The sequence below is a fragment of the Callithrix jacchus genome, chromosome 3, assembly GCF_049354715.1.
Source record: "Callithrix jacchus isolate 240 chromosome 3, calJac240_pri, whole genome shotgun sequence".
NCBI classification, from domain to species: Eukaryota; Metazoa; Chordata; class Mammalia; order Primates; family Cebidae; genus Callithrix; species Callithrix jacchus.
The window spans coordinates 135,301,646-135,321,877 of record NC_133504.1 but is presented as its reverse complement, the minus strand read 5'-3'; the positions used below and the strand labels follow the sequence as shown (position 1 = coordinate 135,321,877).

General features: G+C 34.8%; 1 protein-coding gene across 50 annotated transcripts in view; it reads left to right on the top strand.

The window, feature by feature from the left end:
- The window catches only part of ADGRL3 (adhesion G protein-coupled receptor L3), an 850,050-nt gene that overhangs the window by 526,355 nt on the left and 303,463 nt on the right, over positions 1-20,232 (top strand). For all 50 annotated transcript variants that reach the window (XM_078367177.1, XM_078367171.1, XM_078367163.1 and 47 more), the window contains one exon: positions 1,066-1,866. In XM_078367177.1, the coding sequence (XP_078223303.1) occupies positions 1,066-1,866 (801 nt within the window). The remainder of the gene's footprint in view (positions 1-1,065; positions 1,867-20,232) is intronic.

The following is a 20,232-nucleotide window of genomic DNA, read 5'->3' as shown; positions in this document are numbered from 1 at the left end:
CTCTGCCACAATTATATTTAATGTAACATTTCTTAAACACATATGGCTAAGGATCCCTTTTTCCTTTCTGTGTAACATCTAGCTACGCCACTTGAAATGCGTACTTCAAGGACCACCCTTTGGGAAACATTGCTTTATAGCCCCTTCATTACAGATTAATCAGCCAGGCTTTCTTACCATCATTCACATAATATGCTACTGAATCATACTAAAAATCAAGTGAATCGGATGATTCTTGGCCATTTTCATTCTGAAGTATGAGCAGCAAAATATAGAAAGTAATCTTGGGTTTTAATGCTCTTCTCATGTAACAGTAAAAGGTACATGTTTTTAAGTTCCAATACTACTGTATTTAACAGGACATTTTTAACTGATTAAAATCTAGATCTTGGGTTCTTTTCTGTAACCTTACACCTTTTCTTCTTTCCTTATTCCTTCTTTCCTTTCTTTTTCTTCCTTTCTCTTTTCCTTCCAGTATCCATCCATCACTCATTTTTAATTGTGTGGGTTGCATGCTCTGTGTGTGTTGTAGCAACTTTGAGAGCTTTTTTGCTAAAAGATTCAGTGGCCTGTATTACAGGGCTTTTCTTTTGCTTGATTAAAAAATTATTATGGGATATTTATCTGTCTCTTAATGATAACTACTGAATGGCTAATTTCATCAGAATGGAAACAATAATTTTTGTTTCTAAATATGTTCTTCAGTAAACGAATAAACGTATTGTATATAAACACTTGTATTTCTTATATGTCTATAGAAAACATAGACATATGTCACATCTGATATGTGTTTCCAAAAATATTATAGCATGTTTATAAAGGTAACAATCACAGGAATGCACAGCTACTTATAAAAAGGCTAGATATTTTCAGTAACAAAATCAAAATTATTTTGAAATGAAGCCAAAATTAATGTGGAAGAATACTTTGTGTTCTTAAAAGAATGCAGCAAAATAAGTGATGGTGGGTATCTCTTGTTAGAGTTGCATTCCATTTGATGAAAACTAAGACTGTAAAACAAAATACTAAATTAATATATTTATTTAACTGTTTCCCTTCCAACAGTTTTTCTTTGTCCTGGACTACTAAAAGGAGTATACCAGAGTGAACATTTGTTTGAATCCGACCACCAATCTGGGGCATGGTGCAAAGACCCTCTGCAGGCATCTGACAAGATTTATTATATGCCCTGGACTCCCTACAGAACTGATACCCTGACTGAGTATTCATCCAAGGATGACTTCATTGCTGGGAGACCAACTACAACCTACAAGCTCCCTCATAGGGTGGATGGCACAGGATTTGTTGTGTATGATGGAGCTTTGTTCTTCAATAAAGAGCGCACCAGGAACATAGTAAAATTTGATTTGCGAACTAGGATAAAGAGTGGAGAGGCTATCATAGCAAATGCCAATTACCACGATACCTCCCCCTATCGATGGGGAGGCAAATCTGACATAGACCTGGCAGTAGATGAGAATGGGTTATGGGTAATCTATGCAACAGAACAAAATAATGGTAAAATTGTCATTAGTCAATTGAACCCTTACACCCTACGGATAGAAGGAACATGGGATACTGCATATGATAAAAGGTCTGCTTCCAATGCCTTTATGATTTGTGGAATCCTGTACGTGGTCAAATCTGTATATGAGGATGATGACAATGAGGCCACTGGAAATAAAATTGACTACATTTACAACACTGACCAAAGCAAGGATAGTTTGGTGGATGTACCCTTTCCCAATTCATACCAGTACATTGCAGCTGTGGATTACAACCCAAGGGACAACCTTCTTTATGTATGGAATAACTACCACGTCGTGAAATATTCTTTGGATTTTGGACCTCTGGATAGTAGATCAGGTATGTTCAACCTTTTATGGTTCTCTTTGGGGAATATTTACTATTTGTTCTCAGTAAGTTCATTGTATGTTTTTATTAAACTTTCTTTATGTTCTTCTGGCCTGCATATCTGAAAATAATGTTTTGTCTTTGCATCTAAAGAGGGTTGCTTCTGATCACTTTCAGCTGTAAAAATGTGTAACTACAAGCAATAGACTCTCCTTTGTTCTGCTCACCTCCAGTCTTTAGCTCTTCTTTGAAGGGCATTTGTCATTTTCAGCAGGTTAGTACTTTGTGTAGTGAAGTGCACAAAACCACTGATAAAATAGAATGCCACCCTGTCTAATTAATTGTGAAATGCCCACAGAAGTGCTGTCTACTTAGAACATGTCAGGGGCTAACTTGATGTTATGTTTCAGGAGCCAACACCAATGTATTCACCTCACAGAGAGCATCATATATGACCTCTCCTTTTGGAAAGGTTGTCAGTTTGAGTGTGCCTGTGTCTGAATGAACTTAATTAATATATTGAGAAAAATGTTCCTAACTGATAAGTACAGAGAAAATACATCTTAGTTTTTATAAGACATTGCAATTTTTATACAGTTTTGAGTAACCTTGAGATAATCTTTAATTGCAATTCTTTAAAAGTGTCCTTTTTCCATTGAAAACATGTTTTAATGTTTTCAATTTCAAAGGAAATGTTATTTCCTTTTAATGTTATTTAAAAACAATCATAAATAGATTTATATATTTTTTTTTATTTTTATGTGCTCAACTCAACACAGTTCTCTTAATTTAAAGGTTAAAATGGGCCGGGCATGGTGGCTCAAGCCTGTAATCCCAGCACTTTGGGAGGCCGAGGTGGGTGGATCACGAGGTCAAGAAATCGAGACCATCCTGTTCAACATGGTAAAACCCCATCTCTACTAAAAATACAAAAAATTAGCTGGGCCTGGTGGCGCACCTGTAGTCCCAGCTACTCAGGAGGCTGAGGCAGGAGAATTGCCTGAACCCGGGAGGCGGAGGTTATGGTGAGCAGAGATCGCGCCATTGCACTCCAGCCTGGGTGACAAGAGCGAAACTCCATCTCAAAAAAATAATAATAATAAAATAAAATAAAGGTAAAAATGTTTAGCTATTGTATTATTCCGTTCTCACACTGCTCTAAAGACGTGAACAAGACTAGGTAACTTATAAAAGATACAGGTTTAATTGACTCAGTTCTCAATGGCTGAGGAGGCCTGAGGAAACTTACAACCATGGCAGAAGGTGACAGAGAAGCAAGGCATGTCTTACATGGCAGCAGGCAAAAGAGAGTGAACCGTGGAAAGGGGAAGAGGCGATTATAAAGCCATCAGATTTCATGAGAACTCACTATCACAAGAATAGCACATGGGAACTGCCCCTATGATCCAGTCACCCCTATCAGGTCCTGCCCTTGACATGTGGGGATATGGAGATTACAATTCAAGATGAGATTCTGGTAGGGACTCAGAGACAAACCATATCAACTAGTCGCAGTAGTGTTCTCCAAGATAAAGAATAATGGAAAGCCAAAATATTGGTGTCTGAATTTTGACAGTAATATAGCAATTCAAAAATTAAATTATTTTTGTCATTCAGTTCTAAAAACATATAACCACAAGAAATTGACTCTCCTTTGTTCTGCTCAATTCCATTTTTTAGCCCTTCTTTTTTGAAGGGCATTTGTCATTTTCAGCACATTAGTTCTTTATATAGTGAAGTGCACAAAACCTTTGCTAAAGTAAAATATAATCCTGTTAATATTTCTTATTTCTGCATTGTTTCTAATGATGCTTTTACTAGCACTAGCATGACATTCTTTTAACTTAGTCCAAAATGTGCACATCTTTTTACTGAACTAGATTCTACGATTTTATGGCCAATGGCCTTGCCTTACCCTTTCTTTCATTGTATTTTTCTCTTACCATTATTTCTGCCTTCTCTGACTCTAGTGTAATGTATCACATATATATGATGAGGCTGAATCACTCTTGTGGAATAAATGAATGAATTAATGGCTTTTCACTTCTTATTCAGTTAGGATGACAAATTAGGTGATACTTTCTCTAATCATGGAAAGGATTCAGTCAGAGTGATGGCACTTGTTTCCATAATCAGCAAGGTATGTTGAGTTGGTTTTTATGGAAAGAAAAGACCAAATATGTAATAGCAACAAAAGCAATTTCTCCTAAGTCTTCAACAAAATCTTCTAGATCAACTCTATTGTCTGACACACTGCTGTACAGGTAAGGTGTTTTGTTTTGTTTTGTTTTGTTTTGTTTTGTTTTGTTTTGTTTAACACATTACATTCTCCAGTTTAAAACTTGATCAAGAATCCATTATCTAGAGTATTCTGGGAAGACATTTCTTTTATAGCTGGAATATTTTTAAACTAAAATTTATCTTTGGTTAGTGAAAACTTTGTTATGGATGGTTTTTAGCCTTTTCTGACTGGAACAGGAAGTGATTTCTAATATCTCAAGGGAATAATAAATAACTCGCTTTTTAGTTAAACAGTCAATAAGGGGCAATAACATAATTCAAATTTTATTTATTTAAAAGATCATACTTTATTTTTATTTAGAATAATAGGTTAAAATTAATTACCATTTTAGATTCTGATTTGATAAACTAGAGGAGGTTCTTAACTCATTTTTTTAAAAGTTATCCTTAAAAAATAAGATGATACCATAATCCCAAGTGTTTAAAAACTTGCCAAAAATATTTTTAGCATATATACAATTGTAGTATACAATAACCATGAATATATATACTCATACACATATATGACTATATGCTTTTTTTATGTATGTAATATATATGTATGTATAGTCTTATATGTGTATGAGTATACATATTCATATGGTTATTGTTATATGTTTATATATTCATATGTTTGTATACTCATATATGACTCCTATATGTGTGTGCATACATATGGACGGGGGTAAGAGAATGAATCATTGCAATTGTAAACATAAGGAAAATTATACCTTCATTTATTTTTTTTTAAATTTATTTATCAGTCTGTTTATGGGAGTTAAAATATGGGCCATCTAGCCTGCATGTACTAGTGCCCGTATTTGTTAAAAGGATGCTATTGAAGGAAAGACTTGGAACCAACCCAAATGCCCACTGATGATAGACTGACAGGGAAAATGTGGCACATGTACACCATGGAATACTATGCAGCCATAAAAAATGAGGAGTTTGTGTCCTTTGTAGGGACATGGATGAACCTGGAAACCGTCATTCTCAGCAGACTGACACAAGAACAGAAAATCAAACACCACATGTTCTCACTCATAGGCGGGTGTTGAACAATAAGAACACATGGACACAGGGAGGGGAGCATCACATACTGAAATGACAAATGCCACGGAGAAATGATCCTGTCTGACTTGGTTCATGGCCATATTCCAAATGCTTAACAGAAGCCTGACAAATAGTACGTGGTCAATAAAAGATTGCTGAATACATGGATATAACTAATTTGAATTATTTCTAACGTTCAAGCCTGGTGAGGTGGCATGCACCTGTAATCCCAGCTACCCAGGAGGCTGAGGCTGGAGAACGGCTTGAGCCTAGGAATTCAAGACCAGACTGGGTAACACAGCAAGTCTTCATCTTAAAAAAAAAAAAGGTTCATAATTAAATTACTATTAAAACATCCAAGTCATTTCATTAAAAAAAAAAAGAAAGAAAAGAAAAAAATGCTACTGATGGCTGGGCATGGTGGCTTACACCTATAATTCTAGCACTTTGGGAGGCTGAGGTGGGCAGGTGACTTGAGATTGGGAGTTCAAAAACTAGTCTGGCCAAAATGGTGAAACCCCATCTCTACTAAAAATAAAAAAAAATTAGCTGGGCAGGGTGGCGTGTGCCTGTCGTGCCAGCTACATGGGAGAATGGGGCAGGAGAATTGCTTGAACCTGGGAGGTGGAGGTTGCAGCAAGCGTAGGTCGCACCACTGGACTCCATCCTGGGCGAAAGAGCGAAACTCCATCTCAAAAAAAAAAGGATGCTATTGAAGTAGAAAACATTAAGAAGTGATAGGCTTGCAGCTTCAAAAATGAATTCCTAACTTAAGTCAGGAGATTGAATTTTTATTCATTTTGAACAATGACAATTAAGACTTTGTTTTACAAATAGTGAAATTTTACCTGTTAAATTTGTCATTATAATCACAAAACAACTATAAATTTTCATGTATGAATGCTCAAATTGAAAAGCTAGTTCTTTAGCATGGACTTATTGCAATTTATGGGTGGAAAGAATATGTATAGAAATAAATTTTATGCATGATGTGTGCAGATAGGAAAATTTCAGTTAGTGTTAATAGAGGCAGTTCATCTTATTTCACATAGTTTCAGCTGGGTATTTTTCTTTGGTAAATTACATCGACTTTTTTTGTTTGTTTGTTTAAAGGAATTGCCTTTAGTGAATTCTTATTGCTATTTTATTATGGGTCCTGTGTGTCTATGTACAGAAATCCTCAACATATTACAAATATGTTAGAGTCAGAAACTAATCCTAAATCTGTAGACCCAAAGTGCATTTGTTGTTACCATCTGTTGGTAGCAGGCTGAGTCTTTTTGTGATCATTTTAACTGTGTTCTGATTAATGAAAATTTGTTCCTTTGAAGTTTGTATGTAAAGGGGTATCTGTGTTTTATGTCTCCTGTAGAAAGATCTGGTGTTAAAAAATAAAAGACAAATATATTTATTTTGGATAAAGATCCTCGGGTGACACTTGGTGAGGCTTACACATAGGTAGCAAAGACTTCTGAACATGCCCGTGGGAGTCAGAAGGATGTGGATTTGAATTCTCTCTGCCTCTTGTTTGACTATGGGCAGGTTGTTCAATCTTCAGTCTTGATTTCTTCAGACTCTAAAGTTGAAAAAATAACATCAACCACAGATTATTGTTATATTTTAATGAGAAAATATATGTAATAGGCATGATACAGTAACAAACAGCCTAATAGATTTGTACCAACCCTACGAAGACCATTTTTATCCACATTTTCTAAACCAAGGATCTAAAGCACTGCAGTCCATATAACTTATTCAAAAATTGCCCAGATGTCAGCACTGGTCACTCTCTAGATACAAACATCATTTGTAGATCATATTACAAGTTAATCACCATGTATTTGTACTCTAAAAAATTGTATCTACTTTTCAACCATGAACTCAAATGATTTGTTTTGTTTTTATAAGGGTTTTCTTTTTAGTCATTTTATCATTCTATGTTTTTTCTTTTTTAAATTATTTCCATAAGTTTTTCAGGAACAGGTGATATTTGGTTACATGAGTAAATTTTTTTTAGTGGTCATTTGTGAGATTTTGGTGCACCCATCACCCCATCACCTGAGCAGTATACACTGAACCCAATTTGTGGCATTTTACCCCTCACCCGCTCCCATCCTTTTCCCAAGTCCCCAAAGGCCATTATAAGATTCTTATGCCTTTGCTCCTTCATACCATAACTCCTACTTGTGAGAACATAAAATGTTTTTCATTCCTGAGTTACTTGAACTAGAATAATAGTCTCCAAGTCCATCCATGTTGTTGTGAATGCCATTAATTCATTCCTTTTATGGCTGAGTAGTATTCCAGTCTGTATACTTGTACCACTGTTTTTTTTTTTTTTTTAAATCCACTCATTGATTGATGGGCATTTGAGCTAGTTCCATACTTTTGCAGTTGTGAATTATGCTGTTGTAAACATATGTGTGCAAGTATCTTTTTTGTGTAATGACTTCTTTTCCTCTGGGTAGATACTCAGTAGTGGGATTGTTAGATCAAATGCAAGTTCTACTTTTAGTTCTTTAAGAAATCTCCACACTGTTTTCCATACTGGTTGTACTAGTTTACATTCTACAAGGGCCATTTTTAAAGGCCAAAATGGTAGCCTTGGAGGAAGAACATGAAAAAAGGCTTAACTCCTCAAAGTATTCTAAAAGAGGTTTCAGGAGTTATTAATTGGAGTTATTTTCTCTTCTCAACACCCATCCCCAGACTTTCAATTGTCACATTTTTTATAGTTCCTGCCTTTTGTTGGGCTGCTCAATTGTATGACATGTATGTTTGCATTATTTTTCAAAGAAAATGTCTTCGGAAATTGTGCAGTCTGACATTGTTTTCAACAATAGCTATGTTAAGAAATTAATTTCAATTGACTTTTTAGACTTGTATTAAAAATGTTTTTGGAGACTCTAAGTGAAGTTTCTCCTGGAAAAAAGTCATTGTTGGCCAGTTTTTCTAGGCAAAGTTTAGAAGTGTAAAATTGATTAACTATGTTTCTCTGAAAACATTACTTTCAGTACACTATCCTGTTGTCACTTATTCTGCATGATATTAAATGTAAAATTGCCAGCATTTTTGTTGTTTCCCAGCATTAAATTGGTGGAAAAATAAATCAGAACTTATTTTGATACTGCTATTTAGCATTCATGTAGCAAATATATTTGTAAATAATTTCTTAAAATTTTAAGTAATATTATTATATTTCACATATTAACAAACATGCAAATTCAAAGAATCTCTAATGTTTTATAAAAAGTTTTTTTGGAACTAATTAGACTTTGATCTCATTGCAATAATCTTGTTGATATTGTTTTAGTCAGCTTCTTCTACAAATTTCTTTTTTTTTTTTTTTACTTTTATTTTTGTTGGGGAGAAGAGTCTCACTCTGTTGCCCAGGCTGGAGTGCAGTGGCATGATCCCAACTCACTGTAACCTCCATCTCCCAGGTTCAAGTGATTCTCAAGTCTCAGCCTCCTGAGTAAGCTTGACGTCCCAAAGTGCTGAGATTACAGGTGTGATCTGGCCTGTCTACAAATTCTTAAAGTGTCTGAAAAATAGTTGGTTCTTTGTAAAGATTGTTGAATGATTAAATGGATAAAGGGACTATATTTTTTAAAGCTGCTTTTTCAAGATAATAGGCGAATAGAAGTACAGTTTCTAAATGTGATTAAGATTATGTGTATGCTCCTCAGGTAGTCATCTTCACTCGCAACACACAGAGCTATAATCTAAGTTGATTAAGTCACCTAGCCATCCTTCCTATCTGCACTCTTTACCCTCACCTTTTCCCCTGCTTCACCCATGTTGTTGTGAGCCTTGGTAATCTAAGGGCAATTTTATGTATGTTAAAGAGTAGTACCAAAGTACATTAATACCAAATGTATTTTCTTCCAGAAGTAATTAGAAGAAATTAAAGTCAGTAATCTTACAGTATGGAAGAAATTGGGCAACCAAGTGAAGAATTCTATATTAAGAACATATTCTCAATTTTTTTTTTTTGCTTGATAAATTGTAGGGATTTCTTCAACTTGGAGAAAATGGAAAATGTATTATATTCAGAAATGTGTAATATTTCTGTTCCCTTGAAAATAGGTTTTGTCTAAAGAACCCGTGATTCAGCTTTGGACACTGGTACCAAAATGATTGTAAGATTTAGCACTTGAGTATAAAGTACATGTGAAAGCACTTCCTCTGTTTTTTCTGGGCAGAGCACCAGATACAGAACTATCACTTCTAGAATTTTCTTCAAATATACTTTTAACTGAGCCTATTTCCTAGCTTATAAAATACATTATAAAAGTATGCCTTTATTATTACTTTTAATTAGCTATCTTTTGTAAGATGTATATTTAAAGTGTTCAAATAATCTCAGCTATTCCCAGGTTGAGTGATTCTCACATGGGCATCACAGCTCTAAAACCGTACATTATATCCTGATACAGCTGGTGGGAGGGAGTCAGACAGCTGGATCACTTGCCTTTAGCTATTATTAGTGGCTGGTTTTGACTGACTTTCAACCTTAACTTCTCTGTCTGCCAAACCACCTTCTGCCAAATTGATTATTAATAGAGAGGAGTGAGATGAGAGGTACTTTCTTTGACACTTAGTTTGTTTCTAAGCTGTCCATCAAACAATCTATTTTTTCTTGTTAAGTATTTAAATGTTTTTCAGTATTTCCTACTAAAGGAGGAGGAGGAAATAGCTTCAAATTTGTAATAACGGGCAGAGAGGCTGAGTTTCAAAAATTTCCTAAAATTAGTATGTCTAACAGATCTACAAATCTACTTGTTGAGATTTAGTGAAAAACACACCCAGCAATAAGTACCAACAATAGAATGGTAAAGAGTTGTAGCTTCTGTCTTGTCACCTGCTCTTCTGCTTCCCAAATACAATCCACATTTTCCTGAAAGCCATTTGAGATTATATAAATATAACCATTCTTATGTACACTAAAAATAGTAGTAGAACCTCAACCAACTAAAAGCTTACACATAGCAGTTTAACAATGAGGATATGGCGCACCTTCTGTCCTTATAATATGCAAATTAAGTGCATTTGTGTCTCCAGTAAAAGCTGTGGCTGTGTAGTGATGAATAAGAACTTTAAACACACATGACACCTCGTTAAAATGTAATTTTCACATCATATATCTTAGCCCTTTACTATGACAGCTGAGTAATGTGAGTGCTGGGCAGAGAATCCTGAACATTTTGAAACTGTCACGTGTTTAATAGGTAGCTGAATCTGCTTCCTGAATGGTTTAGTTAAAGATGGTGTACCCTAGTCAGAAAATAGAGCCTACAAGTAGTAGGATCTTAAATCAAACTTGTCCTCAGCCTATGGGTATGATTCCTTCAGAGTTCCACTTGAGATCCCACATTGTCTCTAAAGTTTAATTTGCATCTATCTTAGTAGCTGAGTGAACTTCATGAAAAAGAAAAAACAGTCAGCAACTTGTTGCTAATTTCAGCCCTATCTGTATTTTTATGCATCAGCTGTTTCTCTGTCGGCAGAGGAGCCCCTTCTTTTTCTTTCCACTGCTTCTTTGCTTGCAGTGACAGCTGCTGCCTGAAGGACATTGCTGCTGCTGATTTTTTCAGGGAGCACAGCCAAAGCTTGCCAAATTTGCAAGAGCGATTCCATTGCCACTTCACAGCAGCTGAATTTTCTCTTACGCCTTTTTGTAAACCTTTCCTATATTTTTCTTTCTTCATAATTGAGGGTCCAGCTTCCCAGAATGACATCTTCTGCTTTTCAGGCTCTGGGTGTAAGAATCACAGTCCTATACCAACCAAAGCTGAACCTAACTGTACAGCTGAACCTAGTGTTTGTTATTCATCTGACTAGGTGACCTTCCAAATGGATGAGAGAAGAAGCAAGGAATAAAAAGATTCACAAATGCTCTAACGTTAGTTCTTTCTACAGAGTGATGTCCCCGATAAATATATAATTATTAGGCATGCAATCAAAATCATTTCTAAATGTAGTTTACAGTAATAAAGAAAGATGACTTATTTGTGAATAAGCTTCCCACTCATACCGGCTGTCCTTTCTGTCGCCATTTCACTGCTCATTAGTGTGTCCACTGGAGTGCAGGCAGGTGGAACTGGAAAAATGTTGCTGCTCTTTATTGGCGCATCTTGTAAGGGTTGGTAACAGTGGCGAAAGTAATGATTGTGAAGGGATTCCACCTTAGAATCCTATGCTTCTATACATCTTAGCACAGATAAGTGAGAGTTGATTCTATTACATAAGAGCTGTTAAAGAAAAGCCAAGTCTGACATCTGCTTCCCTTGTCTGTTTTTAACATTTTTAAGTAGTGTTCAAATACCTCGGTCTAGGCTTGACAAGCAATAGTTTGAGTTTTTAAGCACAAAGGAATTTCCTTCTTAATAAACTACCACGAGAAGGCTAAATTCTCAAAAAATAATGATTAATGACAAAATAATTCAAGATATATAAATGACAGATAAAATCTACTATACACTATAATTTTATTAAAATTTTACAATTTTTCATTTTATTAACTTAAAAAGAATTCTGGCTGCTTTCATTATGCCCTTCAGCAGTACAAATTGGCAAAACTTTTTGCATCTATTTATCCTAGTGAAGATACAAATCGAAATTAGCCAATGTTTTCTATATAAAGTGCCTTGTGACAGAAATATTTTAGTCTTAAAATTTAATTTTTTTTACGATCATGTTAGAAAAAATTCTGCCAAAACATATACAAGTGGAAGTGAAGAGTTAGGTATTTGTTGACATTAAGATTTGTCTGAAAATTATCTCTAATGCAAGTTTTTTTGATAAACAGGAAATGTCTTTGAAGAAATTTTGCCCGTCAAAACAAGAAAATAGTACTCTATTTAGAAACACACTATTCATTAAAAATATAAAATAGTTTTAAAACATAGCAAACCTTTAAATATCTATGATAATTTGGCTGGTAGCATTCATATGAATATAGTAAATGAAAATTTAGACTTCTGTGTTTACTGAGTGACATGGGTAGTTTGCAGTGAGGTAGTTTGAAGTGGAACTGAAAGAATTAAGAAAAAGACAAAAATGAACAATGGAATTTATCCACAAAATCAGATCTGCTTTGAGATGTAGAAGCAGGAGTTGAAATTGGGTTTCAGTCAGAAGATGGATGATTAATTGATTGACTCTTTTTTTATTCCTTTCTTTCCTTCAGTCAGGAACTATGTCTTTAAGTAGAGCTCTACGTGGCACTATTCTATACTCTGTGGTTGTTACAATAATGAACACGGCCGGCATTGGCCCTGCCTTCATGAACTTAGTCTATTGAAAACAAATTCAGAAGAAACAAAAAAGAGGATGATTTAAAAAAAAAAAAAAGAAGAAATAAAATAGTATTTCCTAATATTTTTAGGTGTTTTCTGGCCATTTGCAAGAATTATCAGATTTAAGTCTAACTGTAATTATGCAAAGACAGCATCATCATTACCAGATGAAGAAATTGAGCGTCAAAGAGTATTCACATACATAGTCCAGAGCTACATTTAGAATCCTAGTCTGCCTGACTTTCTGCTTTGTCATTTTGCCTCCATCAGTGATTTAAAAGAATACAGGTCCCACAACTGAGAAGCAAGGGGAAAAGCAGGAAGGCAATGGACATATATTAGGACTGCAGTCAAAGCAGATAAGCTAAAAAAGGAAATAAATGCAAGGCAGCAAGGACATGTCAATCTTGAAGTGGAATTGGACAAGCAAACAGGAACCAGTGTTTTATTAGATTTAAATGTAGCATATCTTATTTGCATGTTCTTAATTTTGAAGTAAACTGGACATTCATATGTATTGCTAACAATACTCTCATGCTTATATCCTATGAACAGGATTGACAAAATCGTGAAAATGGTGAAAAGTAGAATGAAGAAAGGAAAAGAGGAATAAAAGGGAAATAGACATTTTTTCTTTGAAAATAAATGAACAAGTAATGGATGGGCTCACTTTCGTCAAAAGGAAGTGATGAAAGAACATGCATTTTTTTATTTTAGAAAGTTATTTCCCAGGATTGATTTAACCAACTTTGAGTAGTTAACAATATGATTAAGGACAACGTGAGGAGTGCTTATATCCTGCTGGTTGTAGTATAAAATGTTATAACTAGTTGGAGAGCAATTTGTCCATACTTACATCGGGAAAAACGTATTTTGTTCCTGCTCTTTTAGATTCTCAGCTAGGACTCTGTAACCAAAAATAGATTAACAAGAGAGTAGAATGGAAATTTTTACTTTTAATTTATTTAATATACTTTTTTTATAACATAGAAGGCTTCCTAAGGAAGTAAAGACCTACAAGGTAATTAAACTTCAGTGTTTATAAAATAGTCTTGGAAAGTCCATTATATTGCCTATTGTTAGCCTGAAAAGCCTATTATATTGCCTAATAAGCCTATTATTATGGAAATCCATGGAAAAATGTGATAGGACAAAGGGGTCTGAGTTAAAAGTAGTAAACTGGGGAGATGTTGGCAAGTTCTGTTCATTCAGATTTCTCTGTGTTCCTTCATCCTCAGAGATAAAAATGCTCCTTTCTTCTGGGTATTTGGAGAGTACTGCTTACATGATGGTCTTATGATCTGCTTCTTGAGACTGTCAAAGTTATCTTCCTGCATTAGATTTTTCTCTTTAGCTTATAATATTCAATCTGTTGGCTGGGCACAGAGGGTCATACCTGTAGTCCCAGCATTTTGAGAGGCTGAGGTAGGTGGATTACTTGAGCTCAGGAGTTTGAGACCAGCCTGGACAACATTATGGAACCCCGGTTTCTACAAAAGAAAAAAAATGCAAAAATGAGCAGGGCATGTTGGCAGGCACCTGTAGTCCTAGCTAGTCAAGAGACTGAGGTGGGAGGATCAACTGAGCCTGGGAGGCAGAGTTGCAGTGAGCCAAGATTGCTCTACTGCACTCCAGCTTGGGTGACCGAGCAACATCCTGTATCAAAAATATATATGGATGTATTCAATATGCCAAGGTACCATATTTGGGGGTATTGTGTCCTGAACCTATTATTTCTCCAATTGAAACTTCCCCCAGGAAGTTTTACAGTCCAGAAACGGAGTTGGTAGTTTGTCCCATATTTCATTGAACAAGTCTCTCAGTTCTAGGAAGAAGATAGTTCAGTTAAATAATTGTATCTCATTTTGGGAGGCAGTATAAAGGAAGAAATAGAGTGCTCACCTGCCCAAGCTCCTCTAGATGGTATGAACAATAAAACATTTAATAAGGCACATTTATATGAAAAAAAAAAGCAAGATTACTGGTTAGAACAAACTGTAAACTCAGTTTTTTATTCCAGCAGGCAGTCACTCAAGCCCATTTCAGGACATTTGGCTCAAAGTATCTTTAGATGATGGCACGGGAATGGAAGTAGGCATTCAACAAGTTTCCTGGCTTGTAGTTTGGATTCCTCTGGTGATGAAAGAATTATAGTTGCTTCTCAGAGCAAAGTATGGAGATTTCCAGTCTCAACTTCCAGGGCTTCTTTAGGTATTCCTAGCAAAGATCTGAGCAGAATGATTTTAACCCTCAGTGGTACCAACTTAACAGGGTGAGAGAAAAATTGGAAACATTAATTTGAAGAGTTATAATCAGATATTGGAGGATGCTAGAATTGAGCATGATCTAGTCTTTACAGAGACATAATAAAGCTTCAAAGGCAGTGAACAGGATTAGACTTGATGTCTTTGAAATAATAATGAAATAATTTTATTCTCTATAGTTACTTTCAATTGTATCAAAGTAAGACTAATTTGATTATAAAATCAGTCTAACCCCATTAAACTTCTGCTGATTATTTACATTAGTGCAGCAAGAATAGTACATGACCACATAAGTCCTTTTTTTCAATTTGCTTCCCTGGAACTTACGATCAGGAATCTCAGATCAGACTTTTAAAAGTGCCTGGAGGCTAGGATGCCAAGCCAAGGAACTTGCCAATTGCCTGTGGCATCTATAGATTTGGGTGAATTCCTCTCTTCCCAAGGCACTCAGTGTATTTTGAGGTTCCTGGGCCTGCCAGGAAGTAACCTTCCTTACTCACCTGTGAGGCTGAGAATTCTTAAGCCAGGTCCAAGGCCAGTTTTTCTAAGGGTCATTACAATCATTGGCTCCATTAAATCAAATTTAGTTCCTTAAAATTTTCTAGTCATATCCAATTCTATACATATTCTTCTCAAATATGACCTTCCAGTCAAGGGATTAGCAATATAACCAATTTCTAGTTATTTTCTGTTATAAGAAGGACATGTTCTTATTGAACTTAGGCAAATATTTCTATTGCCTTAAAAATGAGAATACTCAACAACGGTTTCCAAAATCTGGAGAGATCAGATAGAGAGAACAAATAAATATTTTAATTTTCTTTTATAGTTTGCCAGATTGTTGTGAGGTAAAGATAGCTTGAGAGAAAAAGAGAAAAACTTTAATTTGAAAAACAAAATATTAAAGAACCAGCAATGTCTCAGTAAAAAAAAAAAAAGTAAGTTAAAAATTATAAGATTCCTTATCAGTTCATTTAGTTCCATGTAATTAATTCTTGTTATGCTGGATTGTAATCACCTGATGGGTTCACCTTGCCCACTGTCTAAATAGAGCTGTTTATTGAGAAGGGAAGTTGCAATGGAGAAAGAAAAATTCACACAGAGCCGGCTGTGTGGTGGGATACCAGAGTTTTATTATTACTCAAATCAGTCTCCCCAAGCATTTGGGTATCAGAATTTCTAAGGATGACTTGGTGCAGGGAAGCCAGTGAGCCAGGGATGCTAATTGGTTAGGTAGGAGATGAAATCATAGGGAATTGAAGCTGTCCTTTGTTCCGAGTCAGTTCCTGGGTGGGGATCACAAGATCAAAAGAGCCAGTTTACCAGTCTGGGTGGTGCCAGCTGGTCCATCAAGTGAAGGTTGGTAAGAACATCTCAGCACTAATCTGAGGAGCAGTTTAGGGAGGGTCAGAATCTTGTAGCCTCCAGCTTCGTGACTCCTAAACCATAATTTCTAACCTGTGGTTAATTTGTTAGTGCTACAAAGGCAATCTAATCCCCGACAAAGGAGGAGGTTAGTTTTGGGAAAGGGCTGTTGTTATCTTTGTTTTAAATTATAAACTAAGTTTCTCCCAAAGTTAGTTCAGCCTGTGCCCAAGAAGGAATAAGGATAGTTTGGAGGTTAGAAGCAAAATAGAGTTGATTAGATCCATCAGTTATAATTTTGCATGGCGGTTTCTTGATCTTGAATTAGTTTTATGAATCAACTAGATTTAGATTAGTTTTATGAATTAACTAGTGTTCTGGAAAGTTTTACCTAGTCAAAGGATATGATCTTATCATTATCAGAGGCCAGGCATAGTGGCTCATGCACTTAACCCCAGCACTTTAGGATACTGACATAGGAGGATTGCTTGAAGTGAGGAGTTCAATAACAGCCTGGGCAACAAAGCAAGATCCCTTTTCTACAAAAAGATTTAAAATTTAGCCAGGCATGGTGGCATACACTTGTAGTCCTATCACATTGAAAGACCGAGGTAGAAGGATTGCTTGAGGCCAGTTCAATACCAGTATGGGCAACAAAGTGAGACCCCATCGCTACAAAAAAAAATTTTTAATTAGCTTGGCATGGTGACCCATACCTGTAGTGTCCTGAATCCTCAGGAGGCAGAGGTAAGAGGATTGCTTGTTTCCAGGAGCTGGAGGCTGCTGTGAGCCATAATCACAACAGTAGAGTCCAGCCTGTGCAACAGAGTGAGACTCTGTCTCAAATAAATAAATAAATAAAATTACCAGAAACCTGTACTTCAGAGTATTTATTAGACTGAGATTCATGAATTTCTTTCAAGATAGAGCAATTTTGGTCTGCTGCTACTTGTGAACATTTTCAGAGAAGAATCTGAGTAAAACAATAACTATCTATAAATGACAAGACTTAAAATGGTCATGGTTAAAGATCTAATACAAGCTTATTATAATGTGACATATAACAATCTAAGATAACTGAATTATGATTGGTTTATAAAGATAGAATATTGACAAATGTCTAGGAATTTCATAAAATTTCTGAAACGTTTATATTAATAATATATATCCTACAAATATAACTTAAAGAAGGTTAAGCATTACTTTTTATTAGACAATGCTTCTTATGTAATTGAATATCTCAAATAAATTTAATGAGTTTAACATCTCTTTTTACAGGATGAAAGAACATGTTCTTTCAGATTTTCCAGGGGTGCGCTGGGAAATCACAAAGTTAGTTCTGAGATAAAGAAGACAATTTAAATTTGATATGGAAGTGCTTGTCAAAAATGGGAAAAGTTTTGAACATTTGATTGAGTAGGCTCACTCTTGTGAGCCTCATTTATTTAACTAGTGTGACAATGAAAGTCTTCAAAAGGCAGATACCGTAAGTCAAATAATTGTGAAAAAAATCTTAGCTCTTCCAATATTGAGAAAACTTGGTTTTCCAAAGCAAAGACCTGATAAATACAACATGAAGCACAGGAAATTATTTTGCTAAGATACAAAATCTTTGTTTCCTAAGAAGATTACTTAAAAGATAAAAAGACATCATTTATTTTTTTAATAAGACCAGATCAATAATCCAAGAAAACTGTCATTCTGGTTTTGCATTAGTATGCTTTTAATGTCATCTCATTTTTTTAACTTATAAATAAATCCATTCTATCTTAGCAGTTGACTACACATAAAATTCTTTTTCTACAAATCTTCTACATGTATTTTAATATCCATTCAGCTTTGGTCCTACTCTTTTCCTTTTTCTCATTCTGGAACAAGCAGTCATTCTACCTTAGGACAAAATTACTCTTTTTTTTCCTTCTTAAAAAATGCATATATTTCATACTACATTTCTTTTTTTAAATCAGAAACACATCCTGCTTTTCTTGCACTCTGCGTAGTTTTTTGTCTTTACTCTCTTTATTCATAGCAGTTTCATTTATATAAATTTGGAATAATTTTTAACCATTAGTAACATTTCTTTTAGAGAGAAAACTAGGAAGTACACAATCATGAATTGTCTGTCACATACCAGTATTCTATAGCTGACTGGCACATTTATGAATATACTATCTTCTGTTTTACAGGTGTATGCTATTTCCTCATGGTATAGTTTCTTATGTGTATTAATGTACCCAAATATATTTAGTTTCTTTATACCATATAAAAACAAGAGGCCCAAAATACATAAACTTAAATTATGTTCAGTAATGAATGTTTTAGTACTTTATACTATTTGGAAATTTTGAACACACACTATATATATATATATAATATAATATAAATATATATAGAATTTATATATATGTTATTTAGCATAACTCTAAGGTTGCAAGTTACCATCAACATTTTAGTGTTTTCAGGCAGACATTTTAAAAAAACAAACAAAGCTAACCAACATTTTAACTTATTTCCCAGTTAACTATTTTTAACCTTATTTGACTACTCTCCAATAGAATGAAAATGTATGCTCATATTCTACATAATGCTGATAACTCAGAATACATAGCTATTTTTATTAAACCAACCATATTTAACTAATCTTTTATATCAGCAATTAATCCAAGTCATGTAAACTTGAAAAACATTTCAATTAGTTTCTCTATTTCCTGGGGTTTTAGGAATATTTATTTTACATAAAGTGTATTTATCTTTAAGACAATTTGAATAAACCATTACGGAATTTTATAAATTAATTTGGTAACACTATTAGAGGTAGAAAAAGATCATGTGTACGTTACATATATACATACAAGTAATCCTAAATATACATAGCCATCTAGACAATTACAAACAGAGGTCTTAGAGTTTATTCTAAAATTTTAGCCATGAGTCAGTAAAGCATATCAGTGAAAAGTCACTGGTTTATCCCCACTTTACATTTGTATCCAAATTGTATTTCTGGCAAATGGGACAAGTTATGGTTACCTGTTTTGCTATATTTATAGAGGAGGCTTTTAATACTTTTGTTTATTGTTGATAAGTAATTTCCTGAAAGTTGTGAACTAAATTTTGGGTGATGGACACTGGAGCAGTTTGTTTTCAAAAGGCTGTGAATTTATGTTTCCTTTTGTTTAGAAGCAAGAGTTATCTCCCAGGACATTTGCACAGCAAAGAGATTACCCTCAGGTCATAGAGAGGACAGGGTTAAATATTTATCCCTGAAAGGTACAAAGAAAGGATGTAAGGTTTCTCTGAGTGTATTCTGGGGCACATCTATTATTATGGATTTAGGGTATTTTTTTTCTAAGCTCAGGACAATTCCATTTCCAATGTTTTGACTTTTTAAAGTATCTGCAAGCATCTTGATATGAACAGGAGAGATTTGGGGATTGATAAGGATGGGTGGGCTTGAAATTGCTCCTAGAGCTGCATTTATGTTTTTATAAACTAAATTTGTAAGAAAAGGGTAGTTGTTTTAAAGTCTTTAAAAAACTGTGTTGCATCCTGAATAACAAAGAGGCTGACCCACCTATCAAATTACATTATCTTGAATTTGCTATTACATATCAGAGAACATATTTCCAATTAATATGGAAATAAAGATTCCTGTGTTCTAGATTGAATTGTGTGACTTTAGAATGACTTAAATTATTACACAAAGCCTTCCTAATGTTCTTTCTCTCTAAATGATGCAGGAGTTTTTCCTCCTTAGCGCAGCTGGATTTTGGTTCTTGTCTCACAACCAGGAAGAATTAGGCACATGGTCATCAAAGAGTGAGTGGAGCAGAATTTATTAAGTATCAGGAAAGCTCTCAGCAAAAAGAGGGGCCCGAAAAGCAGGTTTCTAGCTGCTCCCTTCACAGTTGAATACGAGGGCTTAAGGCATGAATTTTTGGCGGCTCCACCCCATCCTTCCAGTGCACATGCAGGTTCCTAGACTGAGTCGCTCCATATTGATTTATATCCCTTTCCACACATGTGTTAAGGAATGGAATTTTCCACTGTGGGCATGTTTAGGCAGGACCCCTGTGTAAATTCCCTTATCTGCATGAAACATCTGGTATAAATGCTTG